We start from the raw sequence: 25,803 nt of genomic DNA, 5'->3' as shown, positions 1-25,803 counted from the left end.
CATCTCAAATATAGTAAAACACTCACAAAAAAGCAAGGTATCATTAATATGTAACTGATTCTTAATAATTGCTTTGTATGCAGCGACATATTACATGTCATCTCTTTTGAGATTGTATACTTTCTAAAACATATATTGATTCTCATGATCTGCCAGTTCTTGGATTATAACTTGAGGTTTTCCCCCCTACGTACCATTTTGTTTAAAATGCTGAGTTGCATTTTGGTGATACACAATTTTCCCATGTAAATATTGCCTGAAAGTACTGAAAGATGTATATGTTGTGTGCAATTTGGATATTAACCAAGAAGTGTTCAGTCAAGGAGACATTCTATAAGCTCATGTTGCTTTATTGATATTTTTCTTTTGATGTTATCCGTCTGTGTGAACAATCAAAACATAATGTGGTTGAGTGATAACCTGAAGTAATAACCTTTGTTGAAAAAGGAAGTTATTAAGATGAGGTAAATAAAATTTCGAATTCTTAAAATATTAGTATTTTTTTATAGCATTGGCCATTGAAGAGCAAACCTTATTTCTAGTGTATTTACTGTATTGAAATTTGATGTTAGTGAAAGTTAATGGCTAATCTTACTGCCATTTGAATTATACTTGTAATATAATTTATATACTGTTTATTTCTAAACAGGTAGTTGTGTCAACTAACATTGCAGAGACATCTTTGACAATAGATGGTGTGGTATTTGTGATTGATCCTGGATTTGCGAAACAAAAGGTACATATTTTAGCATGGTAGTCACATGGTTTATAAATTAGTGTTAGCTTAACAGTACTTAACTGCCTACTCATTTAATGGCTGAAGTTAACTTTTTAGAAGTATTTTTCTTTTGTTTTCAGACTTCTGCAATATGATCTGTCTGTGTTCTAACTGGCTCTCACATATTAAGCCCATGTTTAATGTTTAATCTTAGGCTTTTTTTCTTTTAAGGTTTTATTTTTTTTTAAGGTTGCATTTTCTCTGTTTCTGTATAATAACGGTGTATGTTTTGGTTTGTATGTTATATTTAAGGAATAAAAGGGTAATAATAAGAATAGAGGGTTATCATCCTTGCAGATCAGTTATTCACCTAGAGTTCCTGGTATATGCCAGTTATAGTATTTGAAAAAAGGTCTGTTAACCTCTAGTTTAATAGTACTGAATAGCAAGCACTTGTTAAATAAAGTGACTACTGAATAAAGACTGTGTTTTATTATTTAAAAAATCTTTGCTTACATTTGATTATATTTTATAGGCGTAATTGGGAGAATTCATTATACATAGTATTCATGCTTTTGATGATCCTTTTAAACTGAAAGCATGTAACTGACTTCTCTGGGCCAATTTTAAAATATTTTTCTTGATGCCCACTCTGGATATCAGGTGTTGGAATTGGCAGGTTCTTTGCAGGCAGAATCCTTTAGCACTATCCACTATTTAAAAGCAAGGTAAAACTGGTAGAAGAACTGAAATTATTTTAAATTAGGAAGAGTAAAGGTGATCAGCGTGTTAGGTAAGAGCTTTTTCATGTTAGCTTGAGTCTGTCAGAATTATGGAGTCAGAATTTCTGAAAGAAGGTTAAAGCATAAGGGTGACAGATTCTCTGTGGCAACGTGATTTGTGATAGTCATCAATGCATTAATTTGGGAATTAGCTGTGGGCTTTGGGTACTTCCGTTAGATCACAGTTTTGTGTTTAATTGAAGAAGAATCATTCTTCTGTTATTTCCATTCTAATAGGTGTACAATCCTCGAATCAGAGTTGAGTCCCTTTTGGTGACAGCAATTAGTAAAGCCTCAGCTCAACAAAGGGCTGGTCGAGCTGGACGTACCAGACCTGGGAAATGCTTCAGACTTTACACAGAGAAAGCTTATAAAACAGAAATGCAGGTATGAGGTTTCACTCTGTTCTTCCTCTGTGTTTAGGAGGTTTAAGTTGAATTTGTTATTAGAAGAAAATTCCTTCATTTACTTCATTTTACCTTTTGGCAACTTAAGCTCTTTGTTTTTTTCTGAGGGTTTTTGTTGTTGTTGTTGTTGTTGTTGTTTTGGGTTTTTGGGGTTTTTTTTTTTTTTTTTTTTTTTTGTAATCTACCAGTACAACTCTTGTCACAGTCTGAAGTTGAGCTGGACAGCAGCAGTGACACTTTGAGCTCTATAAAGATAGTTCACAGAAAGTGACTTCTTTCAAGTCTATTCCACAAATATTTTTCTCATCTGATTCAGTGGTGTAGAAGTAATGCCAAAGTAAATAAATAGCTAAGGAGGCAGAGAACAGATATGTTTTGCTTTCTGGAGCAAAAGGATTAAAGAATATTCAACAGAACAAACATTTTTGTTTTTTTGCTAGGATAACACCTATCCTGAGATTTTGCGTTCTAATTTAGGATCAGTTGTGTTACAGTTGAAGAAACTTGGTATTGATGATTTGGTGCATTTTGATTTTATGGATCCACCAGGTATGAATTCTCGACATATTTTATCAAACCTTTTAACCAAAATTGACTCTCTTTCTCTGTCCTATCTAGTATATATATGTTAAAAACACGTTACCTTTTTCTTCCAGTAAGCATCAAGATAAGTCCTATGAATTAGCATTAAAACTATAAGGGTGACAATTATATGAGCAAATTTTTCTTTCCTTTAGAATAATTAAATTATTCTAGGAATTATTGAGTGGGCATGGAATGTGAGAAATTTTCCAATTTTTTTAGAAAAATATTTTGAAAAACATTGTTGAATTAACAATTACTTAGGAAGATGACAATTTTAACTAATATGCAGGAAAATTTTGCAATTCATATGATTCATTGTTTGCTAGATCTCTGTAATAGAGTTTGATGACAGTTTGAGTTTTTAGTTTGGCCCACTGTAGAGTGAAAAATGAGATAGCTTATAAATAGTTTCTACTTTCTCACATTTTTGCTTGCTGAAGGCAGTTTGTCTAATAGATTGCCTTTTCCCCCTAGCTCCTGAAACTCTGATGAGAGCTCTAGAACTTTTGAATTATCTGGCTGCTTTAAATGATGATGGAGATCTGACTGAATTGGGATCCATGATGGCAGAGTTTCCTCTAGATCCACAGCTCGCTAAAATGGTTATTGCAAGTTGTGACTACAACTGTTCTAATGAGGTCCTATCTATTACTGCTATGTTGTCAGGTAATAGAGGGAAAGGAACTAAAAAAAACCCAGCTCTTCAAAGTTTGGGTGGACTTCACTTTTGGTTTTCTTTTTTAATATTTAGCATGATAGTGCATTTTATAGGTGGTTTTGAGAAACTCATTTTGTTTCCTAAATATCTTGTAAATAGCTTCATAACGACATAGTATTTAGAAAAATAAAGTAAGTCATCGTACACAAAATATAGTAAAAACATTGGCTCTCTCGAGTGCAAATAAAAATTTCAGTAAGAAATAAGTCTGAGCAACATTGTTAACTGAGTTCTTTAGTAGGCCCTTCGGTTTTGCAGTTTATTACTGACAGTACCAGAAGAACTTTGTTCTAGTACTTGGCACTATTTAAGTGAGCCTGAGAGACACCCAAACTATTATTTAAAGTAAGCTTTTCCTACCTATATAAATATATATTCCAATGGCAGTCAAACATTAATTTCAAGCTTAGTATTAAATAAATAGAACTACTAATGTATAATTTCAGGCTTCAAATCTAATCTGATGATAATTTTTTTAAAATAGAAGAAAGACATTTGATAAAAAATCCATACCTAATAGATAAAATTGCTAATTTTGAAAACTGGAACATTAAGCTGAACAAGTAGTGCTGTTTTAGTAGCCGTAAAGCTTAATCCACAATGAATGGTAACTTGAAAATTACGTTTTCCAAAAATAAATGTTGTTAACACACAAACGTACACCAATTCTTCTAGCTGAACCTAGAGTTTTTATTGACCATCGAAGTACTCTATAATTACTAGTTTTAGTACTGGGGAGAATTGATTTCCAGTTGTAGAGTGGTTTATTGGTCTTAATTATAATGTAATGCCTCAAATAATTCAAAATCTTAAATGGAATTAGAGAATAAATTGAAAAGTTTCTAAATATAAAAATTTTGGCCTAGTTTAGATGTTTGGTATATTTTAATGGTGTGAATTTTTTCTTTAAGAACTAGCTAAAATGTTTTTTGCAGAGTTATGACTGATCAGACTCAGAGCAGATGGGCAGGGCAGTGTATCGAATTATTTTAATTAAATTGTAGTCTCACTTGCGGAGGTGGTGGTAGGTTGTTGTCTGCCTTTCTTACATGTTATTTGTTAGATTTCCCAGTCGTGCTTACCCCAAGATTGTAGTTTTTAGAGAAAGTATAGGGCAGGAGTTTAACAGATTGTGTATTTATCTGCCTAGTTTTTTATTTTTCAAAGTTCTCTTATCAGGCATATTGTATAATTACTATTGTTTGAGTTTAGAATGTTAGTCCCTTTAAAATTGGTCATGGTGATGCAGTTGAAATCTTCCAGCTACATGTCTTATTTGTAATAGGAGTTCTGCCAAACATAGGGTGTACTGGTCATTATCTTTAGCACATCAAGAGAGTGAACATTTACATGCAGCAGTTATTAAGCATGACATTTGTAGTGGAAAATGTTGAAGGGCGAGGAAGAAGTCATGGAACAAAAAGGTTATTGAGCTTGTAATGCTTTGTTTTCCATTTAAATAGTTTCTGAAGTTTTCAGGTCCTGATAAATAGTGCAAATCAGGGGCCTTACGGAGTACTTATTCCCACTAATCACTGTTAGCTAGTTCACATTAACTTTCACAGCTATGAGAGGTTTCTGTACTTGTATGAATTACTTGCTTCAATTACATTAAGCAAGACTTTTAATATTTACTGTGATCATGTGTCATTGTTTCTCTTTGGCTTCTTTGGCATCTTTAAAGGGGAAACTGTGTGGGAAAGAGTAATTTGATAACTGTATATGATTTCATTGTTGATTATTCCCATTATCTTCTATCTGAACTTATAATTTATAATTTTTTGAATTGACAAGGTTTTAACAGCTTTAAAAATGTGTTGACAAAGTCCCAAGCTGTTAAGTATTTTTATTTTCATATTGCTTTTATGACTATGGTATTGCTAAAGTAAATTAAGGAAAGTTGTATTTCAAAAACTGTAGTGCACGCTTTGTAAAACTTAAAGTTTTATGTGAATTAATATCGAGGCTCTAAACAAATACTGTAGTTAAGCATATTTTGATGACCCTTGAAATAATGACTGTTTCAGACTAATTGTCAACTTTTTAATATTGGATTTTGCTTTTATATTGAGGTTTTGATTCAAATAACATTTTTTTAAACTTGGGACTTTATTTACTAATCTTTTTATTAAAATGCTGAAAAACTAGGCTGAATATCACCAGCCTTTTTGAATTTTCTTAATTCAAAGGCGGTTTAACCTTCCACCACTACTGCTATCATCAGAACCCAAGATCTCATGATATTTTTTATGTTTACGTATGCTTCTGCTCACCGGTGCTAATAGTGATACCCACCAGTTGGTAATAGCCACAACACTAAGGAAAAAAATTACAGTAGAAATGTGGCAGTAGACTGGTTGGAGAGTTGTTTTTAGCCCTGCAGTGGGCAAGTGTAGTTTCATAACCTTCATAGCCATTCAGTGGATTCAATGGATGGCCTTTTGAAAAATTACACTTAGCTAAAAGGCTATTGACACCATAATTCTGGTTACTGGTAGAGCTATCAGCACTGGTTTTTGAAATAAGTTGAGCTTTCTAGTATCTTGATGGCCTTCAGAATAGCTGTTTTGATGCCTACTTTTAGATCTAGTTAAAATAATCAGGTACTCTGTAGCTTTGAAACCCTCTTGTCTTACAGATGTGGTTAGGTGTTGATGTACCAAATCAAGGTAGTAAACAGTCCAAGATGCAGTTGGAGGCCATCCTGCCCTGCCCTATGCTCTGTGAACTGACCTAGCTAGGCCTTGTTCCTCTATCTGTGAATGCGTGACTCATCGATATGGGCGTTTGTGTTGGGCCCATACCAACCTTGTTTAGTCCCACAGTGTTTTGTTCGCCCCACGGAGGCCAAGAAAGCCGCAGATGAGGCCAAGATGAGATTTGCCCACATTGATGGAGATCATCTGACACTGCTGAATGTCTACCATGCTTTTAAACAAAGTAAGTATGAGTTAGATTGAAGGCATTCTTTGTCTAAATGTCACGTGCATCATATAAGATTCTTTTTCCTCTCACTTTCATTTATTATTTGTGACAATTTTATATTAGAAACCCAGAGGTGCTTTAGAAAAAAACTGAGTAGCATTTAAGATAGAAATGGCCCGTGGTTTTTAAAGTTCTACCTTTATAATTGGGGGTTGGGGCACAATTTTAGAAAGCTTGAAAATACAGGGCAATAAAAATGAAACACTTGTGTAAAATTTACCTCTAACATAGTGATTGATATACTTCCTTCTGCTTATTTCCATAAAGTTTATATTTTTGTAAATAGTTTTATATCATTTATAGGATCATTACTGTCTGATATTTTTACTAGTAAATAGCTCTTACATAAAAGTAAAAACTAACCAAATAAAAAAATAGGCAACAAACATGACCATTCTCATTCAGGCTACAGTGGTCTGTAAATTTCCATGAGGAGTAAAATTCAACTCTTCAAGAAATGCATTATTATTGAGAGTTACCAAACTCACCTTTATAATTGGCAACGGTCAAAAACCCCTCCAAAAACAGACAAACAAACAAAAGCTGTGTACAGGTGGGATTAGTGGAACAATCATGCAACAGAGGTGGAAATACAAATTGTTGTCATCTTTATGAAAAGCAGATTTTATATTATTAAGAACCTTAACAAATCCATACCCTTTGGTCCAGAAATAATCTATGAAATTATCTTTTAGTATTTTGTGAACACAGATATGATTAAAGATTTTTGGCCCAGAGTTATTTATGATAATAAAAAAAAAAAAATGGAAACTACCTAAATGCCCACCAGTAGAAAGATGGTTCGGTGACATGCTACAGCCATGTGATACTTTAGCTTTAAATCATGTTTTCAGAGAATATTTAATAACATGAAAAATATTTTTCATTTAGTTGAAAATGAGGAAAGAGTAATAAGTTCTTTCTAGATGCTGTTGTTGGAATATACCATTTATAAAATTAAATGAGAGGAAAACTTAAAAAGATAATGCAGAAATAACTGCAACAGGTTCTGAAAGTGTTTGATTTCTACATATCAGATGGATGATATACAACCTTTTGGATGATATGCAAAGACTGATAGTCCTACATCATCGTTTTTACCAAAAATGAGCGTTCTCGATCACTTTTGAGTTTGTGGTTTCTGTTAATAAAGAAATTAGTAGCCTAATTTATAACATTGACATTCACATTTTGCACTTGTTTTATTTGTAACTCATTTTTATTATAAAAATCCTATTTACACTTCTAAAATAGTCTGTTCACTTCGGCACATCTCTGTAGAAATTATGGTGAATTTATTCATCTCAGGGTCCAAAAAGTGCTTGAGGGCCAATATGTGAAACAGAGCATAGCAGCCAGTGTACTGCACATCTGTGTTTTACCTATGACCCCTGGTATTGGTTAACTAGAATTTATGAATATCAGGTAAGAAAAAGTGCGAAACCCTTCTCTCTCCGGGTCTAACAAATTTGGGGCAGATAAGGGAGGGAAATGAAAAGATTGAGAAACCGAGAGATAATGGTCAATACACAGGTTTACTTCAGAACATTTATTTTATCTCTTGTGCCTTAAGTACCAGTAATGCATGATATTAAAGACTTCATCCCTGATAGGACAAGTCATTTCAAGAAATGTATATTCCTATTGTGTGCTAAACTGTACCATATTGGTTGATACTATGTGACTATTAGACATAGAACCTGTTAACAGACTGATAACTGCTGTAAAGGGAAGGGCTTGAGAAGGAGCCAAGATCCACATCCATCTTGGTTGTCAGAACCCTTTGATATTAGTAAGATACTATTCAAGTGGAAATCAGAAGATTCTAAAGGAATAGAATAGGGTTTTTTGGGTTTTTTTTTTTTTTTTTTTTTTTACCCTTTAACTCTCACAAGACATTTTAATTTTTTTAAAATTGAGATCTTTTATCATAAAGCTTTTGATAACTTGCATAGAAGTGTATTTCAATTTCAAAATTGGTATGAAGATAAAATTTAGGATTGATTTTAGAACTGTATTTTGATTTTAAGTATAAATGTAACATGCAATTTTTAAAATTAGGAATTTAAATTTTAAAATGATAAAAATTACTAAATAATGCTTGTATTTATGCACGTATTTGATAGTTGGGAGCTTTCTGTGAAAATATAGAACAGTAGATATCTATAAAAGCTTTATCTTACTCCTAAATAGGTCTAGTACTTAGAAGAAATGTCATGAGTTAGAATGATAGCATCCACTCACTAGTGCTAATATCAGACTTGCAGATCTATTTGGACATTTCGTATATATTTAATCCTGGGATGTTTTCACTAAAGATCTTGTGTTAACTTTATTAATTGAAACATTAAGTATATTTGAAAAATAGCAAATATATTTCAGTTATTAGTCAAGAAGATCTATTATCATTAGATACTATGGTTACATAGTAAAGCTAAAATGCATCTTAATACTATTTGTTTAAATAACACTTGAAAAGCAAAACTAGATTAAGTTATTTTGCAGTGCCTTAATTTCTATATTTGACTTTAGATCTTAAGTGTAGTTTACTGTACTGGTGAGAAATATATACCTAGAATTATTTTAGTATAATGTTCCTATTTTTAGATTTTATCTCTCCCATTTATTATTTCTTACAGTAATATCTGATAGTTCTATATATCTTGACAACTTAAAATTGTCATTTTGTATATTCTAAAACTTTAGAACCTCAGAGAAGCTATACTCCAGAGTGCAGATCAAGTCCCTTTTCCTCTTGTCTCAGTTTCAGCGTTTTCATTGCCTTTCAGCTTGTTACAGAGATAAGCAAAAGTAGCTCTAAAGCATACTTTCTTTCTGTTTTATCTCCAGAAGATACTCAGTGCTTTGTTCTAAATGTCAGTAAGTTCAGATGGATACTTTTATTTCTCATTCTTGATGGGTTAATTAATGGATGTTTTAACACATTGATTCTTCAGTTTAAAGATTCATTTTACTATCCCACCTGTCCACCAGCCCTGTTTATGAAATATGGCTATATTTTGTAATTGGTAAACATTTGTTAATATATTTGTTGTTCCTCTGAAGAGCTATTAAGAAAACATTTGTTATAATTGATAGAATCCTAAAACCAAAGAGAAAAAAAAGATTAAAAGTTAATGTATATCACAGTAGCTGGAGAAGGATCAGCACAGTTCCAGTTTTTTAAGACCCCTCCCCCTATTTTACAATAACTTTCTTACCTTTATGAGAAGGCCTCCTTGTTACTCTCTTTGGGACATAAAGATATCACTATAATATTTCACATCGTAATGTAGTTTGACCCTTTAAGATGAGCAATACTAGGTTGGTCGGAAGTTTGTCAGGGATTCATCACTGTCTGAGAAATGTCCTTTTGATAGTAAATACATACTTGGAAGTGCTTAAATACAGCCTGTTAATTAAACGTATGAGTGGGGTGTCCAGACATTCTTATAAACTATATCACTTGTATTTTTAAACCTTAGTTGTCCACCGCTAAGATGTAGAACTTTAAATACTTGAGGTTTCAGGTGCTCTAGCTCAGTAATAATCATTGGAAAGTCACTTAAATTTTTTAAATTGTTTTTGATAATCTAAAGCTGTCTTTTCTTTACCAAATTTTCTTCAACCCACCCCTGTTAGACCAATTGGAAACAAATAGGTGGATGTTCATGGATAAAATAATGCGTTAGAAATAGTTTGTTCAAAATCATTGTTTTGTCATCCAGTAGCCAAAAATTTTAGTGTATTTGTGATTTTGAATTTCACTACAGATTTTAGGGAAGTTGATAACATCGTGATATATTTATAAAGATGGTTTGGGTAAATCCCCTTTCTATATTATTTAGCTTATTCTTTATACCAATTTTTCTTTTAAATTATTTGGATGATTCATGTCCCCTTTTTTTTCCCCTCCCTCCAACTTTGTAGATCATGAATCGGTTCAGTGGTGTTATGACAACTTCATTAACTACAGGTCCCTGATGTCAGCAGACAATGTACGCCAGCAGCTATCACGAATTATGGACAGATTTAATTTGCCTCGCCGAAGTACTGACTTTACAAGCAGGGACTACTATATTAATATAAGAAAAGCTTTGGTTACTGGGTATTTTATGCAGGTATGTGGATGATATGACAATACATAATTGTTTACATAATATTGTTTGCTTTCTATAACAGCCCTTTGAATCCACGTAAGCACAAATCAGTTTAAGAAAGCCTATGAATATTGATCTTAAATATTACATGTAGACTCTCAAATGAACTAATATACTAAGAAATTTATGTCTGATGAGTAACAAATTCCCTAAATGGCAAGTTACTAATCCAGTTAGATAGAAATCAATTCTGGAGTTGCTTTTTTATTTATAGATTATTTTTTATACCAAATGGATATGTTAGCCATTTTCAAGTGGGATTAACAGCTGTTTCTTCAGTGTAAATTTCAACCCTTGACTTTTGAGAAATGTATTTAAAAATTTCCTTGAATCTGGATCTCCATTGGAGACATAGTCATAACAATACTGAAAGGAAGCCATTGTCTGGGCAGATCCAGAAGTACAGTTTGCTTTCTTCTTTTTGCAGAAACTAATCGCCCCAAAATTCAAATATTCAAACAGCTGTATTTCATCCACAGTCCTATAGATTATCATCAATATTTATAAATAAAACACTTGGGTATTGCCAAAGCTAAAAATGTCTTTTGAGCCAAGTAATAAAGATGAAAAATAATTTAGAATGTTTCACTTAGTTTTGTGTTATATTAGAGGCTATATGAACTGAAGTAAAACTTAATCAGGTAAATATAGTGAACATTTAAGCTACTTAAAACATGTTTCAAACTCACATTTCTGGTGATAAAATTGAAAACAAATTAATCTTATATAACTTGAGATGGGATTGATTTTAATTATCTCTTCTGTCTCAGTCTTGTTTGTTCATTCTCTCTTCTGGCTCTATTAAGCAGGATGTGGCCTGCCGCAGGCCATATGAGCTCAATAAATAGAATGGACCTAAATGCACTGAGTCAAAATAAAAATAGATTGGTGCATTGTCTGTATTTGAAATCAAGGTAACTAAAAGAATGTTTATTGTGGCATCTTATATATTATAAGGCCTCATTCTTATTAGCGTTAAGTGAGTAGTAGAATTAGGTATGATAAATTTCCTGACTCAGCTATATTCATACTATGTTCTAGTGTACACTAATTGTTTTTGATATGTTCTTAAATTTGCTTTTAATAATTCAAAAAAGATGGACAAAATTATCTTCAAGCATTATGGATTTCTAATTCCTTAAGATTTCAATTTGTTTGAAAAGGGTATGTATTATAGTACTTGGCATTTAGTAGGTGCTTACTAAATATTTATCGTTTGAATTCATTTTCTATTATTCAATTTTTTCACACACTTTATATTACTAGAGTTCTAGAATTGGAAAGGGCATGTAATTATCTGCTTTAGTATTCGATTAAATGTTAGATTAGAGTCACCAATCAGTAAGTTTGATTATAGACATAGACCAAAGAGATATAAGCGAGAAGCACATGCACCTTCTCTTTTTTCCCCCTGTTCTTTTCCTTAGTGGTTACTTTTTGCTTCTCCTTTTTGCTCTCTTTATTTTTCTATCTTAAATATGAATCTTCGAGTAATTGTTTATCTACTCCATAGATGTTACCTGGTGCTAAAGACCCCACTCAGATAGTCTAAGGCAGAGAAAAGACTAAAAAACATGTATTAGGCTCTGCAGGCCTGTTGGGTCCCTATTGAAACTATTCATCTCTGCCTGTCCTTCTAGTGCAAAAGCAACTATAGACAAATGGGTGTGCCTGTGGTCCAATAAAACTTTACTTATGGACATTGAAATTTGAACTTTATATGATTTTTACTCCATACCAAATGTTTTCCTTTTGATTTCCCCTCAATCATTTAAAGAAGTATAAACCATTTTTAGCTAACAAGCGCCTTACAAAGGTAGGCAGGGAGTTGGATTTGGCCTGCGGTACTTTGCCGATCCTTGCTTTTATCAGTGAAAAAAGTATAGCCATGGAATACAAAGCAAAAGGTGAGGCCTGCCTTTTTCTAATTATATAGGTAGTTTTACATTACTGTTGTTTTGTACCTAGCACATCAGAAGCTTTATATTAATTTACAGGGTTTTGGTTTCAGGTGGCACATTTAGAACGGACAGGGCATTACTTAACTGTGAAAGATAACCAGGTGGTTCAGCTGCATCCCTCTACTGTTCTTGACCACAAGCCTGAATGGGTGCTTTATAATGAGTTCGTTCTTACAACAAAGAATTACATTCGGACGTGTACAGATATCAAGCCAGAATGGTAAGCAGCGTCTTTTTTCTAATAGTTTTTGTTAGCATTTTGCTCAAAATGGAACCTGACTTGGTTATTGGAGACCTGTCCTTCTTTTCCCTCACAGGGGAACTTGGTTTCTGTATACTTCGGTGTGCAGTTACAGTACAGGGCTTTGACTTAGTGGAATGGTTGATTTCTTACAATCTTAGCTTTGCTAAGAGGACAGTGGAGTTGCTCGGTGAGCGTGGGCAGGATTTGGAGCCATTCTCTTGCTGTCGTGATTAACTCAAATTCCCTGGTTCTATAAGTCTTTCTATATTTTATCTGTCCCATTACAATTAACTCTCAACTATTTGTTATATGTGGTGCTTCTAAAGCAAGCATAAAAACTATGCCTCAAAAAAAAATATATATATATATATGCCTCTCTTTGTATCTCAGCATATTTGATTTTACAAAGTATAATCAGAACTGATGGTTATTTTAAGCAAAATTTGCTCACCCACCTCACCCCCTTGGGGGAGGTGGTGTGGTTTTTGAAGGTTGTGTGTCTTTTATTTTTTGCCAGAATCCATTCTATAACTTATGATGTGAAATGTCAGCCAAGAATGGTGGGCCTGAAAGCATTTATTTTGGTTGATGTCACTTTTTCTATGTTGTGGGGCTTCTTTCCTACACTGATTTATGACTTTTGACACTTAAATTGTGTAGTACATTACCATTTTATCTTACATGCTTTGTTGAGAAAAAATTGTATGGCTAAGTATTAAAAAAGATTTTATTCAAATGAATTCTTTGGGGTATAGAATTATGTTTCTAGTTATTAAAACTTGGAAAATGAGAAGATCCAATCACTTGACTACAAAGATGTTTCTTATATAGAATCTGTATTACTATAACCTTAGAAAGATTGGTCAGAATAATGTTCTAGAGTGGAGAAATGGACAACTGTATGTTAATATCTTTATATTAATGTAAAGAAAGGGTTTTTAAGAGAATTTCTCGAGGGTTTTTTTTTTCTTTTTTTTTAACGGAACGTCCAACATCAGAAAATTTACAGCTTACTAGAATAACGCATTGCTAAAAGTGTTTATAAGGATTAGGCATTTGTAATTTTAACATTGATTTGGATATGTAGATTTGCTGTTGCTCAACAGTGTATTAATGAGTACTGCCTATCTTTTGGTAGCTCTAGTACTTTAATTAAATGTTAATTTGGTGATTTTTTTTTTCTCCCTTCCTCTGGGCAGGTTGGTGAAAATTGCCCCTCAGTACTATGACATGAGCAATTTCCCACAGTGTGAAGCTAAGAGACAGCTGGATCGCATTATTGCCAAACTTCAGTCCAAGGAATACTCACAATACTGAATCCAGTGCTCAGAACTGAAGTTATTCAGAGGACAGCTTTAAAAGATGAATGAACTCAAAAGTTCAAGTTGTGCTCTTCACGTTGGTTCAATAATGGCCTTTATTTGAAAGCTTTTTAATTTTTCTTTACAGTAAATATTCCATTCTGATTTCATAAATTAAACATTTATGCCTCCCTTTTGTGTTGACACTGTAGCTCATACTGGAAAAGTCGATCAATGTTTTGCAGTTTATTGAAAGTAGTTCTATATATAACAATGTTATAAGCATTTCTTTAGAAATGGTTGAAAATGCTTCTAAAATGTGATTATCGACCATGGTATGCATGATCGTTGTAATTGTTGACATTCCTTTTAGAAGTTGTGAAATGTTACAACTTGTGCTTATGTAGACACAATCTTCTGTCTCAGTACAGAGGCACTGACTTCAATAAAGTCTATTTATACTAATTTCGGCCAAAGCACTTTGATATCTTTGTTCTATCTTTGTAAAGTATGGCTTCTTCTCTTCCCAATGTGGGGCTTTTTCCCCTATTGTAAGTATACTATGATTACGTATTTAGCATCTTCCCTCAAGGACTACTGCTTAGATAAAGTAGTCTTTAAAAACATATCTTGGCACTTTGTTAGGTTAATCAGGATGTGATCTAATGGGATAAAGTACGTAGTTTTTATTCAGAATTGGATCCCAAAAGACAATAATGAAAGAGTTTTTCCTTCATCGTAAGGTTCATTTTTATATGGCTGGTAATTATTTTGTTAACCACATTTTGCAGACCTTTTTGTTAGAGAACCATTCTGAGTCCTCTGCCTCTGAAACCAGTTTGTTGGAGATCTTGGTCTCAGTGTTGGGTGTTTCATGCACTGTGCAGAAGTAATAAGTAGGTTAAAATGTGAATTTGACTTTTCATTTTCTGTAACAGTTAGTAGACAAGTTAAAAACCCTTTCTTAACCATAAATGAAATATTTCTTGTGACCCATCAAAGGGTCTGTAATAAATCACATCCTTTCACTCGAAGACAAAATACTATACTCATTAATGTCCAGACACTCTTCTTCTATACTTTTACCCCTTTTAAAAATACTTAATGGTAAAGGAAGTTTATAGGATGTGTGTACTTGGAATTTAAATATCCTTTGAAGCATATATTCAGTGTGTGACGTAAGGGAGCTAATTGGGCACATTAAAGAGTTTTTCAGGCTACTGACATGCTTTTTAGTGTAGGTAGCAGTTACTAAATGATGCCTAGTGGCTTAAAGGAGTTAATGTGCTTCTGTAAGTACTAATTATTTTGTTCCCATAGGATAATTTACATGCTGAAATGATATTTTAGGTTACATTTAAATTGGTTAAAATTTTATCCTACATTAAATATCGGTAATATTATCTGCTAGAGTTTTTTTGAGTACAGAAAGTCTAGACATTTGGTCAGACTGTTTTTCACTAAAAAGCAGCCTTTGCCAAAATAATGTTGCCTGTTAACATTTATACCGCAGGTATACAGTTTATAAGACAATTGCGTATCTTTATGTAAAATCAGACCATGTAACCGATTTTAAATGGGTCTCAATGTGGTGTCTGTATGGATTGATCTTGTTTTTAAAATCTAATATTATGCCTAGGTTTTCCAATAAAGAAAGTTAAATTATAGAGCTCTTGATATGTAGAACAAAGTTTGGCAAAGTTTCTAGGAATGGTTCGTGGTGCTTCTGTCTTGCATTTAATGGGTGTGCGTTGAGAGTGGTACATGGCAAGGGAGAAAGCTGCTCTTTTCACTCCGTCGTGCCTGCTCCACTGTCTCAGTGTTGTGAGGCTGGCCACATTTGGCCCAAGCTGGGAGTTCCTTGATCATTGATGTTATTGGCAAAGAGGGGATGGCTTTTAAAACTTTTTTCCTCCAACCCCTTTGTTATAGGTTTGGCAACTGAATACTAAAGTAGTTACAGTTCCAAGGGGTAGTTACAGTTCACAGTAGGTGGTCACAACTATAAAATAAGCCCTCTCTGATCTAGAACAGGAAAACTGTAAAGCAAGGTATATTTGAATGTGGTAATAATAATCAAAGAGCTATAAGTACCAGGAAGGATTAGGCAAGAATTGAGGAAAACAATGTAAATAAGCTGCTGAGTGGGTTAAATGGTTAAGTGTGAGCCATTAGAAGTGGTGAGGACTAAGCTGGCATCCCTGGCTCTAGCCAGTGACCAGGTCAGGATGCCTGGTTGTATTTCAAACAGCTGGAAATTCATATTTACATATAAAATATTCCTGTTAGAAATTTTAGGCTTTTTTAAAAAATAGATTTTTTAAAGCTGAATTCTGGGCAACCATTTGCAACTCCTGGGTTAAGTAATCGGGGAAAATTTTGTGGAGGAGGTTTAGTTTGCCTTCCAACAAATAATTAGGATTTCAACAGCACAAAAGACTAGGATAACAGCATTTCAGGTGAAGAGCCATGGTTCATGGACAGTTTTTAAAGTTTGTCTTTAATTGAGGTATAAGTTACATACATTAAACCATAGCTGCTTAGGTCTGTAGCTTGATGACGTTTGACAAGTTTATACAGTTGTATAATCATCACAATCAGTACACATTTTCATCACCCCAAACTCTTCCCCTGTCCCTTTGTAGTGAATCTCCCCTCCTCTACTTCACGTGCTTGGCAACCACTAAACTTTGTCCTTTTAGCTTTTCCCAGAGGGTGATAAATAGAATCACACTGTGTGTAGTGTTTTGTGTCTGGTTTCTTCTTTCATTGGATATATTGCTTTTAAGATTCATCCATATTGAATATATCAATACATTTCCTTTCTGCTGCTGAATAGTAGTCCATTATGTATCATGCATTTACTGGTTGTTAGAAAGTCAGGTTTTAAGTGTTTGAGTTTCTCTACGTCCTCACCAACATTTTCTAATTATCAGTTTTTATTTAAGATTTTAGCCATTTTAGGTATATAGTTGTACCTCATTGCCTTCCACTAATGACTAATGACTAATCTTCCCTGATGCCGAGCGTCTTCATGTGCCTGTTCGACATTCGCATCTCTTTGGTGAAGTGACTGGCCCCCTTCTTGTAATTACCTTTATTGTTGTCTTTGAGTTCTTTATGCATTCTCCATCCAAGTCCTTAATGAGATGTGTTTTGCAATTGTTTTCTCAGTCTGTTGGCTTGTCTTGTTATTTTCTTGAGTGTCTTCTGAAAAACAACTTTTAAATATTGATGAAGTCCACTTAATCTTTTTTTTTTTTAATGGTTTGTGCTTTTGGTGTTCAGGGCCAGTTTTCATGGTGTGGTATGGAAGCAGCAAGGAGTCCAGTTTAGCTGAAACGATATCTAACCTTAAAAAATTATTAAAGATGACTGTTGGTCATACAGACAAACTTTAACACTTGATGAAGTAGTCTACTTTCCGAGAACTGCAAAGTGGGGTGGAAGGTGCAAGAAGCTTTTGAAGGATAAAGAATAAAGAACAAGGAAGGGGAAGATAGAACATACCGATTGGCTGGGGCCACATTCTCAACCTTGTTCGGGGTGAGAAAGCCCAGAGTTGGTGTGGCGTTCGGGTATTGTCTGTTTTTCTGGTCAAGCGGAGCATTTACGGAGACACAAAAAGTTATCTTAAATTTTGATTTGCTGATGTGGCACCCTGGACAGGAGTCGCTCTAAAGCGTAGAAGTTATTTTTATTTAAACAGTATTGTAGATGGTGGACAGATGAGGCTATGAATTTAGGTTGAGGTTGTTAAGAGTGGATTAGAGTTCAGTATAGAAAATAAATCGTAAGGATGGGGAATGACACTGAAACCACTTACAAAAAATACTATAATAAATAACCCAGGTAATGAGATTGAACCAGAACTCAGAATACCAGTGAAAGGGCAAGAGATGAAAAGCAAGAGAATCATCAAAGATAACTGGTTTAGCGTATATATAATATACGTGTATATACGAGAGGCGGTGTGTGCCAATTGTGAATCTAGGCTTCAGATCATTTTATTGTGATTTTAATTGCCACTTAGGAAGAAAAATGGCAGAGATTTTGTATAGAACCTTTAGTAAAGGAATGGGAGAGGTATGATGGATGGGAATTGGGAATCTAGGCCTTTGGGTTTGGTAATTTTGTCTTTAGCCAGCTTGTGTTGGTTTAAGGTAAAGGCTGCAAACAGGCAGCCAAAAGAGTTGGGTGTAGCCTGACCATCTGCTTCATGTGACCCTCAGTGGGTGTTCAAACCAGTTAGAAAAAGCCATTGTTTAGGAAAAAAATTTTTTTTTTTTTTTTAAGAAAGATACATAAAGTCAAGGTACTCATAGATTTGGTAAGGACAGACCTAGTAATCTGCTGCATTGGGGTAGTGGCTGTCCCTTCTAGGTAGGCACATATTCTTCAGTTTGACAGAGCCTCTTACGTGCCTTCATTTACTCTACCTAACTGGCCTCTGCAGGCGTTATTGAGAGGGATTTTGAAGTGAGAAAAGCTTTTGCAAAAGCTTTTTATAAGAATTTGTGATTAAGATCAAGAAGAGGATTTTTTTAAGGCATCCCCTTAACATAGTTAGGTGAAACTGACCAATGTCTTGAGAGACGAGGGTTGAGGCCGAGACTGGTGGCGTTAGCCTTAGAAATGAAAGAAGTTTCTACACAGAAGGGAAAGTTAGCGGACCTCAACTTGGGGTTTTTTGGGGGGAAGGAGAATATATCTTGATCTGAGAGTCAGGTAGAATTGGGTTCAGGTATGAAGGAGGCAGTAATGACTGCAGGAGACTTGGCAAGTGATTTGATTATGAATTTGTGAGGGATTATGACAGGGATGCCTTAGGTCATGAGTGGGTTTAGATCTTCAGAGTTTGATAGTTCACTTTCCTCAGGTTTCTCTTCTGTGATCTATAGACTGGGAAGTGAAAACAGGGAGTTCAGGTTGTAGAAGGTGAGTATGGTAAGCACTGAGAAAAGGAAAGTCTAAGATAATTAAGATTTAAAAAATTATTAGGCAAAGCAAATATTCTTTATACTTAAGGTTTAGCATTCTGTATATTTAGATTTGGATGGCGACTATACCCATGAACTCATCTTAGTATCACTGAGTTTTCCATATGCCATGTGTTCTGTGATTTTGGGTTAGTGGCATTGGTGAACACTGTGCATGCAGTAATTGATGTCTTTGCTGAGGGATGTCTGCATTTCAGCTCTTAGATTTGTTACTCATGAAGAATTGTGGGACAGTTGAAAGAAATTTAGACTTGGCGAAATCTGAGGCATCAGAATGAAATGAGGTGTACTCTCAGTTTTAGGGAGTGGCATATTTAAAACTCTTAATGCTGTTTTAATGCTTACAGAGGTGTGTGTGGTTTAAATTTAGATTATCTAAAGAAAAGAAGTGGGATTACTGAATTAGGTGCTGGGGAATATTTCAGCTCTGTGGCACTGGCGCAGTTTAGTGCTTTATCAAAAAACCTAGTATTGGATTCGTGGGGAGAATTTACCAGTGCTAATAACATTTTTAAAAGGGAAACATTTTAATATTGGAAGAATGATAGATAAACTTGTGAAGAAATTGTAAAAAATGGTTAGAATTTCATCTCTGAATTGTGGTAGTGAGCATTTGACATTACACTTAGTTTTTTGCCTTTTTATTGTAAACTCAGTTTTGCTTATTAGAAAAATGACTATTTTGTAAAAAGTTTTCTTAAAAATTCTTAAAGCTTTATATTTGACTTTTGTGTAATCATTACTTCCCAAGATTGATTACATTAATGAAATTTGTTGTAATTTAATCTAGTTTACATTTTTGGTTATTGTTTACCGTTTTACATTGTAGAGGGACTGGACTGGTGATGTTAAAGGTTTTTATTTTTAAGCTTTGAATGTCTGAGTCTGTATTTTCCTTACCTTTCTAGAGACATTTAATTACCTTAGAGAAATGGGAGTTTGTACAGAAATGCTGACTGCTTTAGAGATGTCTCCTTAAAAATGTAATGATCAGGATCTGTCTGCTGTGTCAATTTTGGTAAAAGGCGTTTGGTTAGAGGTAAGAAAAGTATTTGAAGCCCAAATACCCGCCCTCTCCCCAGTTCGTTCGTTCTTTCTTTTCTTGCTTTTCTTCCTCCCTCCCTCCCTCCCTCTCTCTTTCCTTCCTTCCTTCCTTCTCTCTTTTCTTTTTACTATAGAGAAATGTAATATTGGATATCCGTTAGTATAACGGACTTTTAAGTGAACAAATAGCTCTTGGACAGTCTTGTTTTCACCAAGAAACAATAAGATGGTCAGGCTGAAGGCAGTAGAAATGTTCGGGCATGGTGGAGGAGGAGAAAGCAATCAATAGCAAATTTTAAAATAATTTATAGGAACTCTTCAGAGTCCTTGATGAGAACTGACCCTCATAAGTCTAGGGTAGATTGCATTATTTCCATTTTTTTTGGAAGCGCTGAGATCAAAGTCACACGGGTCTATCAGGAGTGCTGGCATGCCTCCCTGCCTCGTAATGGCTCCCTGGGCCACTCCATGGGTGTTTTCTCTGAGTTGGGCACCAGAGAGTTTGGATGTTACAAAGCCTGGTTGGAAGCCGTGATTCGCTGTGGTTCTCTTCGTAAGTTTAGAATGTTATCCACAGTATATATTAGGCACCTGTGTGAGCAAGGCGAGTCTAGTTTTCTATTCTGGTTTAATGTTCACAAGAAAATGGGAAAGGGAACTTCGCCTCCCAGGTCCTCCTGTTTAGGGGAGCTGCAAGAGTCTGATAGTATCTTCTGTTACCTGGTGACTTGCTGCTTTATTGTATGGATTTTCAATGCAACCATTTCTTGATTCTGTTTTTAGATCTGTGAAATACTGGTCTGAAGTGAGCATAATCCACAAGTGACTGGTTCAGTTTTAGGAGCAGAAATATTTCCAAAGCAAAGTGAACCACATTTCCTCTTGCTTATTCACACTAAACTGCTTTCTTTCTCCCATGACTTGGAGCCATCACAATGATCGATTGTCTTCCGCATTTCTCTGTCCTTGGAGTCCAAGTAAGGTTCTCTGGTAGGCTGTGAGGTTCTTAAGGGCTGGAGCCAGGTCCTATGTCACTGTCCCCAGTACCTAACACTAGGCCTGCTCTGCAGGAATTTTTCAGCAGATATTTTAAAATATAACAGCTGTGGCTTTTTCGTGTTTCCTTAATAGCGTTGTTCGCTTCCTCACCAGTGATAGTGGAACTTCATAGTAAGACCTCCTATTCTCTTTTGCCCACTAGGCTAGAAACCAGCTTGTCCAAGGAGTGGGACAGGAACATGATATAACGAGCTTCGTAAACAGACTGATCGGTGTTAAATCCCAGCTCTGTCTTTATCCAGCAGTGAGATTGTGGATTTGTGACTCACCCAACCTACTTTTTCTTTTGTAAAGAAAGGGAAGATTGATTTGAGAATTGCCAAAGGATTGGCTTTATTAAGTGAAATAATATATAACTAATACCTGGTCTGGTGGATACCCATAAGTGGCAGCTTTTCCTGTTCCACTGTTACAAATATGATTAAATGGGTATTTTGTAGGGCCCGACAGACTTTGCTCTCCCAGGGATGCTTGCAGAGAAGTTTCTCGAAAGAATGTGTGGTGGTAAATCATAAGCTTTTCATGGATAAAACCCCTATTGTATTTATGAATTAGCAGAGTGTGGTGTCTGACAGCGTGTACTGATGCTGTGCTGTAGTGTGCCGAAGTCAGTATCTGATTACAAGTAAAGACCAAAGTATTTGTCTAGGGAAATTCAGCATCATGTGCTCTCTGAGGACCCAGTTTAAGTCCCCAGGGAATGGCCTTATGTATGTTGACCTTTCTTTTTAGTCTTGTGACCAAGTTTAGGCTCAGCTAGGCAAGCAGAAGCAGGTGCTTAGACTTTAAAAAGACCTCTTAAACTGGCAGAAGTAAGTTATTTTCCTCCTGCAGCATCTTTTTTTTCAGTGTCCCGTAAGGGAAGAGAGAAAAATAATTAAATGACATAAATAAAGACATTTGCTTGTTATCCCTCATATTAAAAAGTAGTAATACTGATAGTTTTTATATAGGTATAACTAGAGAGTCATTTTTCCAAAACATTTTGATTGTAAAAAGGGATGATAGGTGTTTTTTGGCAGATTTATCTTTTAGTAAATACAAACACTTGGTCATGTGTTCATATATATTATTATTAAATTATACCTGAAAAATACAGAGACCTACTGGTAGTGATCGAAGTTTTCATTGGCCATTGGGTTCCCTACAGAATTTCTGAGCCTGCTAGATTTATGCTTTAAGTTAGTATTTAAAGTTTTGCTCTTTATAGAAAACTTGGAAAAACTGATAAGTGACAGTTCATTACTTCTGCACCTTTTATTCCCAAGTCATTATCTTGTTTCTGAATAAGGCATTGCATCCCTGATATTTTTTAATGTTCTGCACTAAAGCATTTGTGATAAGTCCTTAGTGTTGAGGAAATCCTGAATCCCAGTGCCCGGGGGTTAAAAGAAATACAGTGACAGGCTATGGAATAGTGTTGTCATAACTTATCAGTGGTGGTAAATAGGGTAGTTGCCTTCCGACACCATTTTGAGTGAAGGCGGTTTAATTGTGTTACCTCTGTTTAGATAAGCATTTGGGATCCACCGTCAAATATGTGAATGCTGTGGCTAAAGTATTTCCATTCTATAAGATTTGATTTCTTAAGTGATTTTTTTTTTTCTAAGTTCTGCTTTACAGCAAAAGTTATTTGGGCGATGTCTTTTCACATTCTCCCTCTTCCAGGCGGCCGACGGTACCAAGGTGCTACACTTGTGAGGTGCTCCTGTGGGATGGCACTCGGCAGGCACCCACAAATGAATAAATGCAGTGACTAAAACTTTGGAAATTTGCGAATACGTGATTGGTAGTTGGTGATTTACCCCATGCAGCATTCCCCCTCACCCATACACACAAAAATAACAGGTTTGTGGAAACAAACGATTCTGATTAAGAATTTGTAGATTTTAGTTGTTACTTTTTATTTGAAAAAGACTCCTTTCCTGTCCAAAGATTCTAGTTTCTGGGAATATCACATTTGTGCCTCCAGCCTTTCTAGCCTCATTGCTTCCTGTAGCATAAACAGTAAACACTTAAACCACTAAGCTTTACCAGGACACTCATAGAGGAAGGCTGCAGATATTTGAGCTAATTTTTGCATGCTTTGTCAATTCAAATTTTCTACTAGGTTGAAAATCCACTTTGGTTTACAGTGGTGATGGGTTTTATCCTGATGATTTCAACCTTTTTGATTTCTGAAAGAGAAGAGTTTTAACCTTAGCAGTCATGTAGCACTTTAAAATTCAAAACAAGAATTTGACTCTGGCTTTTAGAAATGATACTGTGGGTTGTGTTTTTTTGTGGAATGAGAAAGCCAAATGGATAGTTTCTATTGCAATTGGAACAGCTGTCATAAAATCAGAGACAGTGCTGGAAGGGACCTCAGAAGTCACTGATTTCAAACCCTCATTTTCAAAGAAGAGCAAGGCCCTGATATAATGGAGTCGTCTTCAAGGTCATTCAGTTTGTTATTTTGTCTCCTTATTCCTGGGAAGGGCTTTTCCCCTTATGTGGTTATCTACTTTACGGCTTTTATTTATAATCCCATTTGATTTCTGCTTTCCCCAAGTAAAAACCTGTTTTTAAACTATGCCAGTGTCATTAAGAGAATTTGAATAATAGTTAACCAAAACCTTTTTTTTTTTTTTTTAACATATGTTGCAGTGGCAATTAAACTTTAAACTGTGGAGGAAGTTTTAAATATTTTTTAATTTCAGACTTTTTTTTCCTAACCATTAGATTAACATCTGATATGGCTGTGAAATCTAGGTTGTTTACAACTAAACACAAAGTGTATTTTTTCATTATATTTTCAAGTAAGGATACTATTTCTTGGCTTTCTTAAGGAAAAATCTGTTGAACCTTGGAAGAAAAACATGTTTTGATTTGCCTTACCATTTTTTTGAACACTATTGTACCAGGTACTGTGCTAATTAAGCACTTAACATGCACTAAATTTATCAATTCTTTGCAACAGCCCAGCCGTGGAAAATGAGGCGGTGTAAGGTTGTGTAACTTGCCAGAAGTCTAGGACTTGTAAGTGCGAGAGCTGGTTTTCAGATCTCGAAGGTGGGAGTGGAGGGTGGGGAGAGCGGACCCTGAAGCCTGTTAACTTATCTCTATAGCAGTGTTATTTCCTTTAACCCATTTACCCCACCCCTGCCACTGCAAAACTGAACTTCATTGTCTTATCTGTGCCACTTGGGACGTGCTTTTCTGAAGGCCCAAGATTTAGTAGAAATTGCAGTTATACTCTACCCCTTACGCCCCTGTCTTGCCAAGTTTGGCAGATGTCTAAGCATACCCTGTCGCATCATCCTTATTTAAATTTTCAGTCCTTCAGTCCTCATCCTGGGGTTTTTCTGGTTTGCTCAGCTATACATTTTGAAAGATCTTGTTATGTTATTTATTTCATTTTATTTTATTTTTACATTTCTGGATGTTTTGTTGCATGAAGCTTTTAGGTTATCTGTCTCTAGAATTGCTGAATATAGAAGTTGACCACTCCCCCTTAATCTTTAAATCAAGAGAAAAATTGAGGTCACATCACTGCTATCTAATGAATTATTTGTATAGATGTAGAAAAGATAAATATTTATTGATCTAATCAGATGAGTGAAAGTTTAGTAAGCTTTCCTTGACATATTGACACACATGGGCCATCCAGTTTTCCATCCTTTAACAAATCTCACTTGAGTTCTATTGGCATAATTAAGTGGGGTTGATAAACCATCTATTTTTTCACTCCCCTGGAGCCTGACACCCAGCAATCAGGCTTTGAAACCAAAGCACTTCTTTGCCAGGTTAACTAAGAAAAGTGAAGACTATTCTTAGCCTCCTGCCTCACACTTTCATCTCCACTGTGGAAGAGATGGCTGAAATACCGAGCCAAAAGCCAGCTGGGGGAAGCCACACAGTTTTTGGGATGTTTCTAAGCTATCCCCTCACAGGGACCTGCCTTAAGGACACGGGGATTTAGAGCCACTTGCTTGCTCAATGTCTTTGGGCTTTTGGGCTTTTGTTACTTTTCTCATCTGGACAGGGGTAAAGTGGAGTCTCATCGTTTACCCAGGGGTCAGACTCTTAAGTCAGTCCTCAGGGCAAAAATCATTGTATAGTTCAAATTAAATCTACCTGAGAAGGCGATGTGTTAAAGAAGCATGCTGGGCTATTTCACGGGAGATGGGGGGAACACATGGCCACATTTTCTTCCAATACTGAAAGATCACAGACTTGAGCTGAGATGCAAAAGGCCATTTGCAAAAGGGAGCAGAGCAAGAATTCCACTCATTATAGAAGACAAGTATACTTCAAGATGAGCAAACAGCAGATTCACACCTCCTGTTTCATACACTCACGGTGCTTTCACTCAGAATAGTGGGCAGAATTGTCCAAACTGTTTATACTGGGTTTTCTGTTTTGTTGGTGTTTGCTGACACCTTATAATTGAATTATCACATTTAATTAATTGCTATCTTCGATACTGTGAGAATTACATTGAGTAATCATTGTGGCGAATGCTTTGTAAACTTTGGATCCTTGTGGTAGTCATTGGTGCAGTTCTCCAAATATTCTGGTTCCAGGCATGTGGTAAGTTTTCATATCCCCCTTGAAGTTGCATATGGCCATGTGACTTGCTTAGACCAGTGGGATAGAGGAGAAATGACATGGTCACACCTGAATGGAAGCTGTAAGAACACAGTCTGTAATTCTCATGTTCCTCTCTCTGCCGTAGCAACATTCCATAGTGTGGAGACAGCAAAATTCCCAGCTGACCCCATATGGAGATGAGCAAGAAATAAACCTGTCGTAGAAGCCACTGAAATTTGGGGATGTTTGTTATTACAATATAACTTA

At 35.2% G+C, this 25,803-nt stretch overlaps 1 protein-coding gene across 2 annotated transcripts in view; it reads left to right on the top strand.

Moving 5' to 3' along the window:
- Nucleotides 1-14,326, top strand: part of DHX15 (DEAH-box helicase 15) — a 51,107-nt gene extending 36,781 nt beyond the window's left edge. The window contains exons 7-14 of one of the 2 annotated variants that reach the window (XM_011365236.1): nt 650-736; nt 1,738-1,887; nt 2,348-2,456; nt 2,967-3,158; nt 6,028-6,150; nt 10,126-10,316; nt 12,367-12,536; nt 13,760-14,326. In XM_011365236.1, the coding sequence (XP_011363538.1) occupies nt 650-736; nt 1,738-1,887; nt 2,348-2,456; nt 2,967-3,158; nt 6,028-6,150; nt 10,126-10,316; nt 12,367-12,536; nt 13,760-13,877 (1,140 nt within the window). In that variant the 3' untranslated portion in view covers nt 13,878-14,326. The remainder of the gene's footprint in view (nt 1-649; nt 737-1,737; nt 1,888-2,347; nt 2,457-2,966; nt 3,159-6,027; nt 6,151-10,125; nt 10,317-12,366; nt 12,537-13,759) is intronic. The other variant, XM_023534128.1, reaches the window with a different exon arrangement.
- Nucleotides 14,327-25,803: the final 11,477 nt, after the last annotated feature.

This window comes from Pteropus vampyrus, unplaced genomic scaffold, assembly GCF_000151845.1.
Source record: "Pteropus vampyrus isolate Shadow unplaced genomic scaffold, Pvam_2.0 Scaffold5, whole genome shotgun sequence".
Lineage (NCBI taxonomy): Eukaryota > Metazoa > Chordata > Mammalia > Chiroptera > Pteropodidae > Pteropus > Pteropus vampyrus.
Note: the sequence above shows the minus strand (reverse complement) of the source record. Positions and strands in the feature narration are given on the sequence as shown.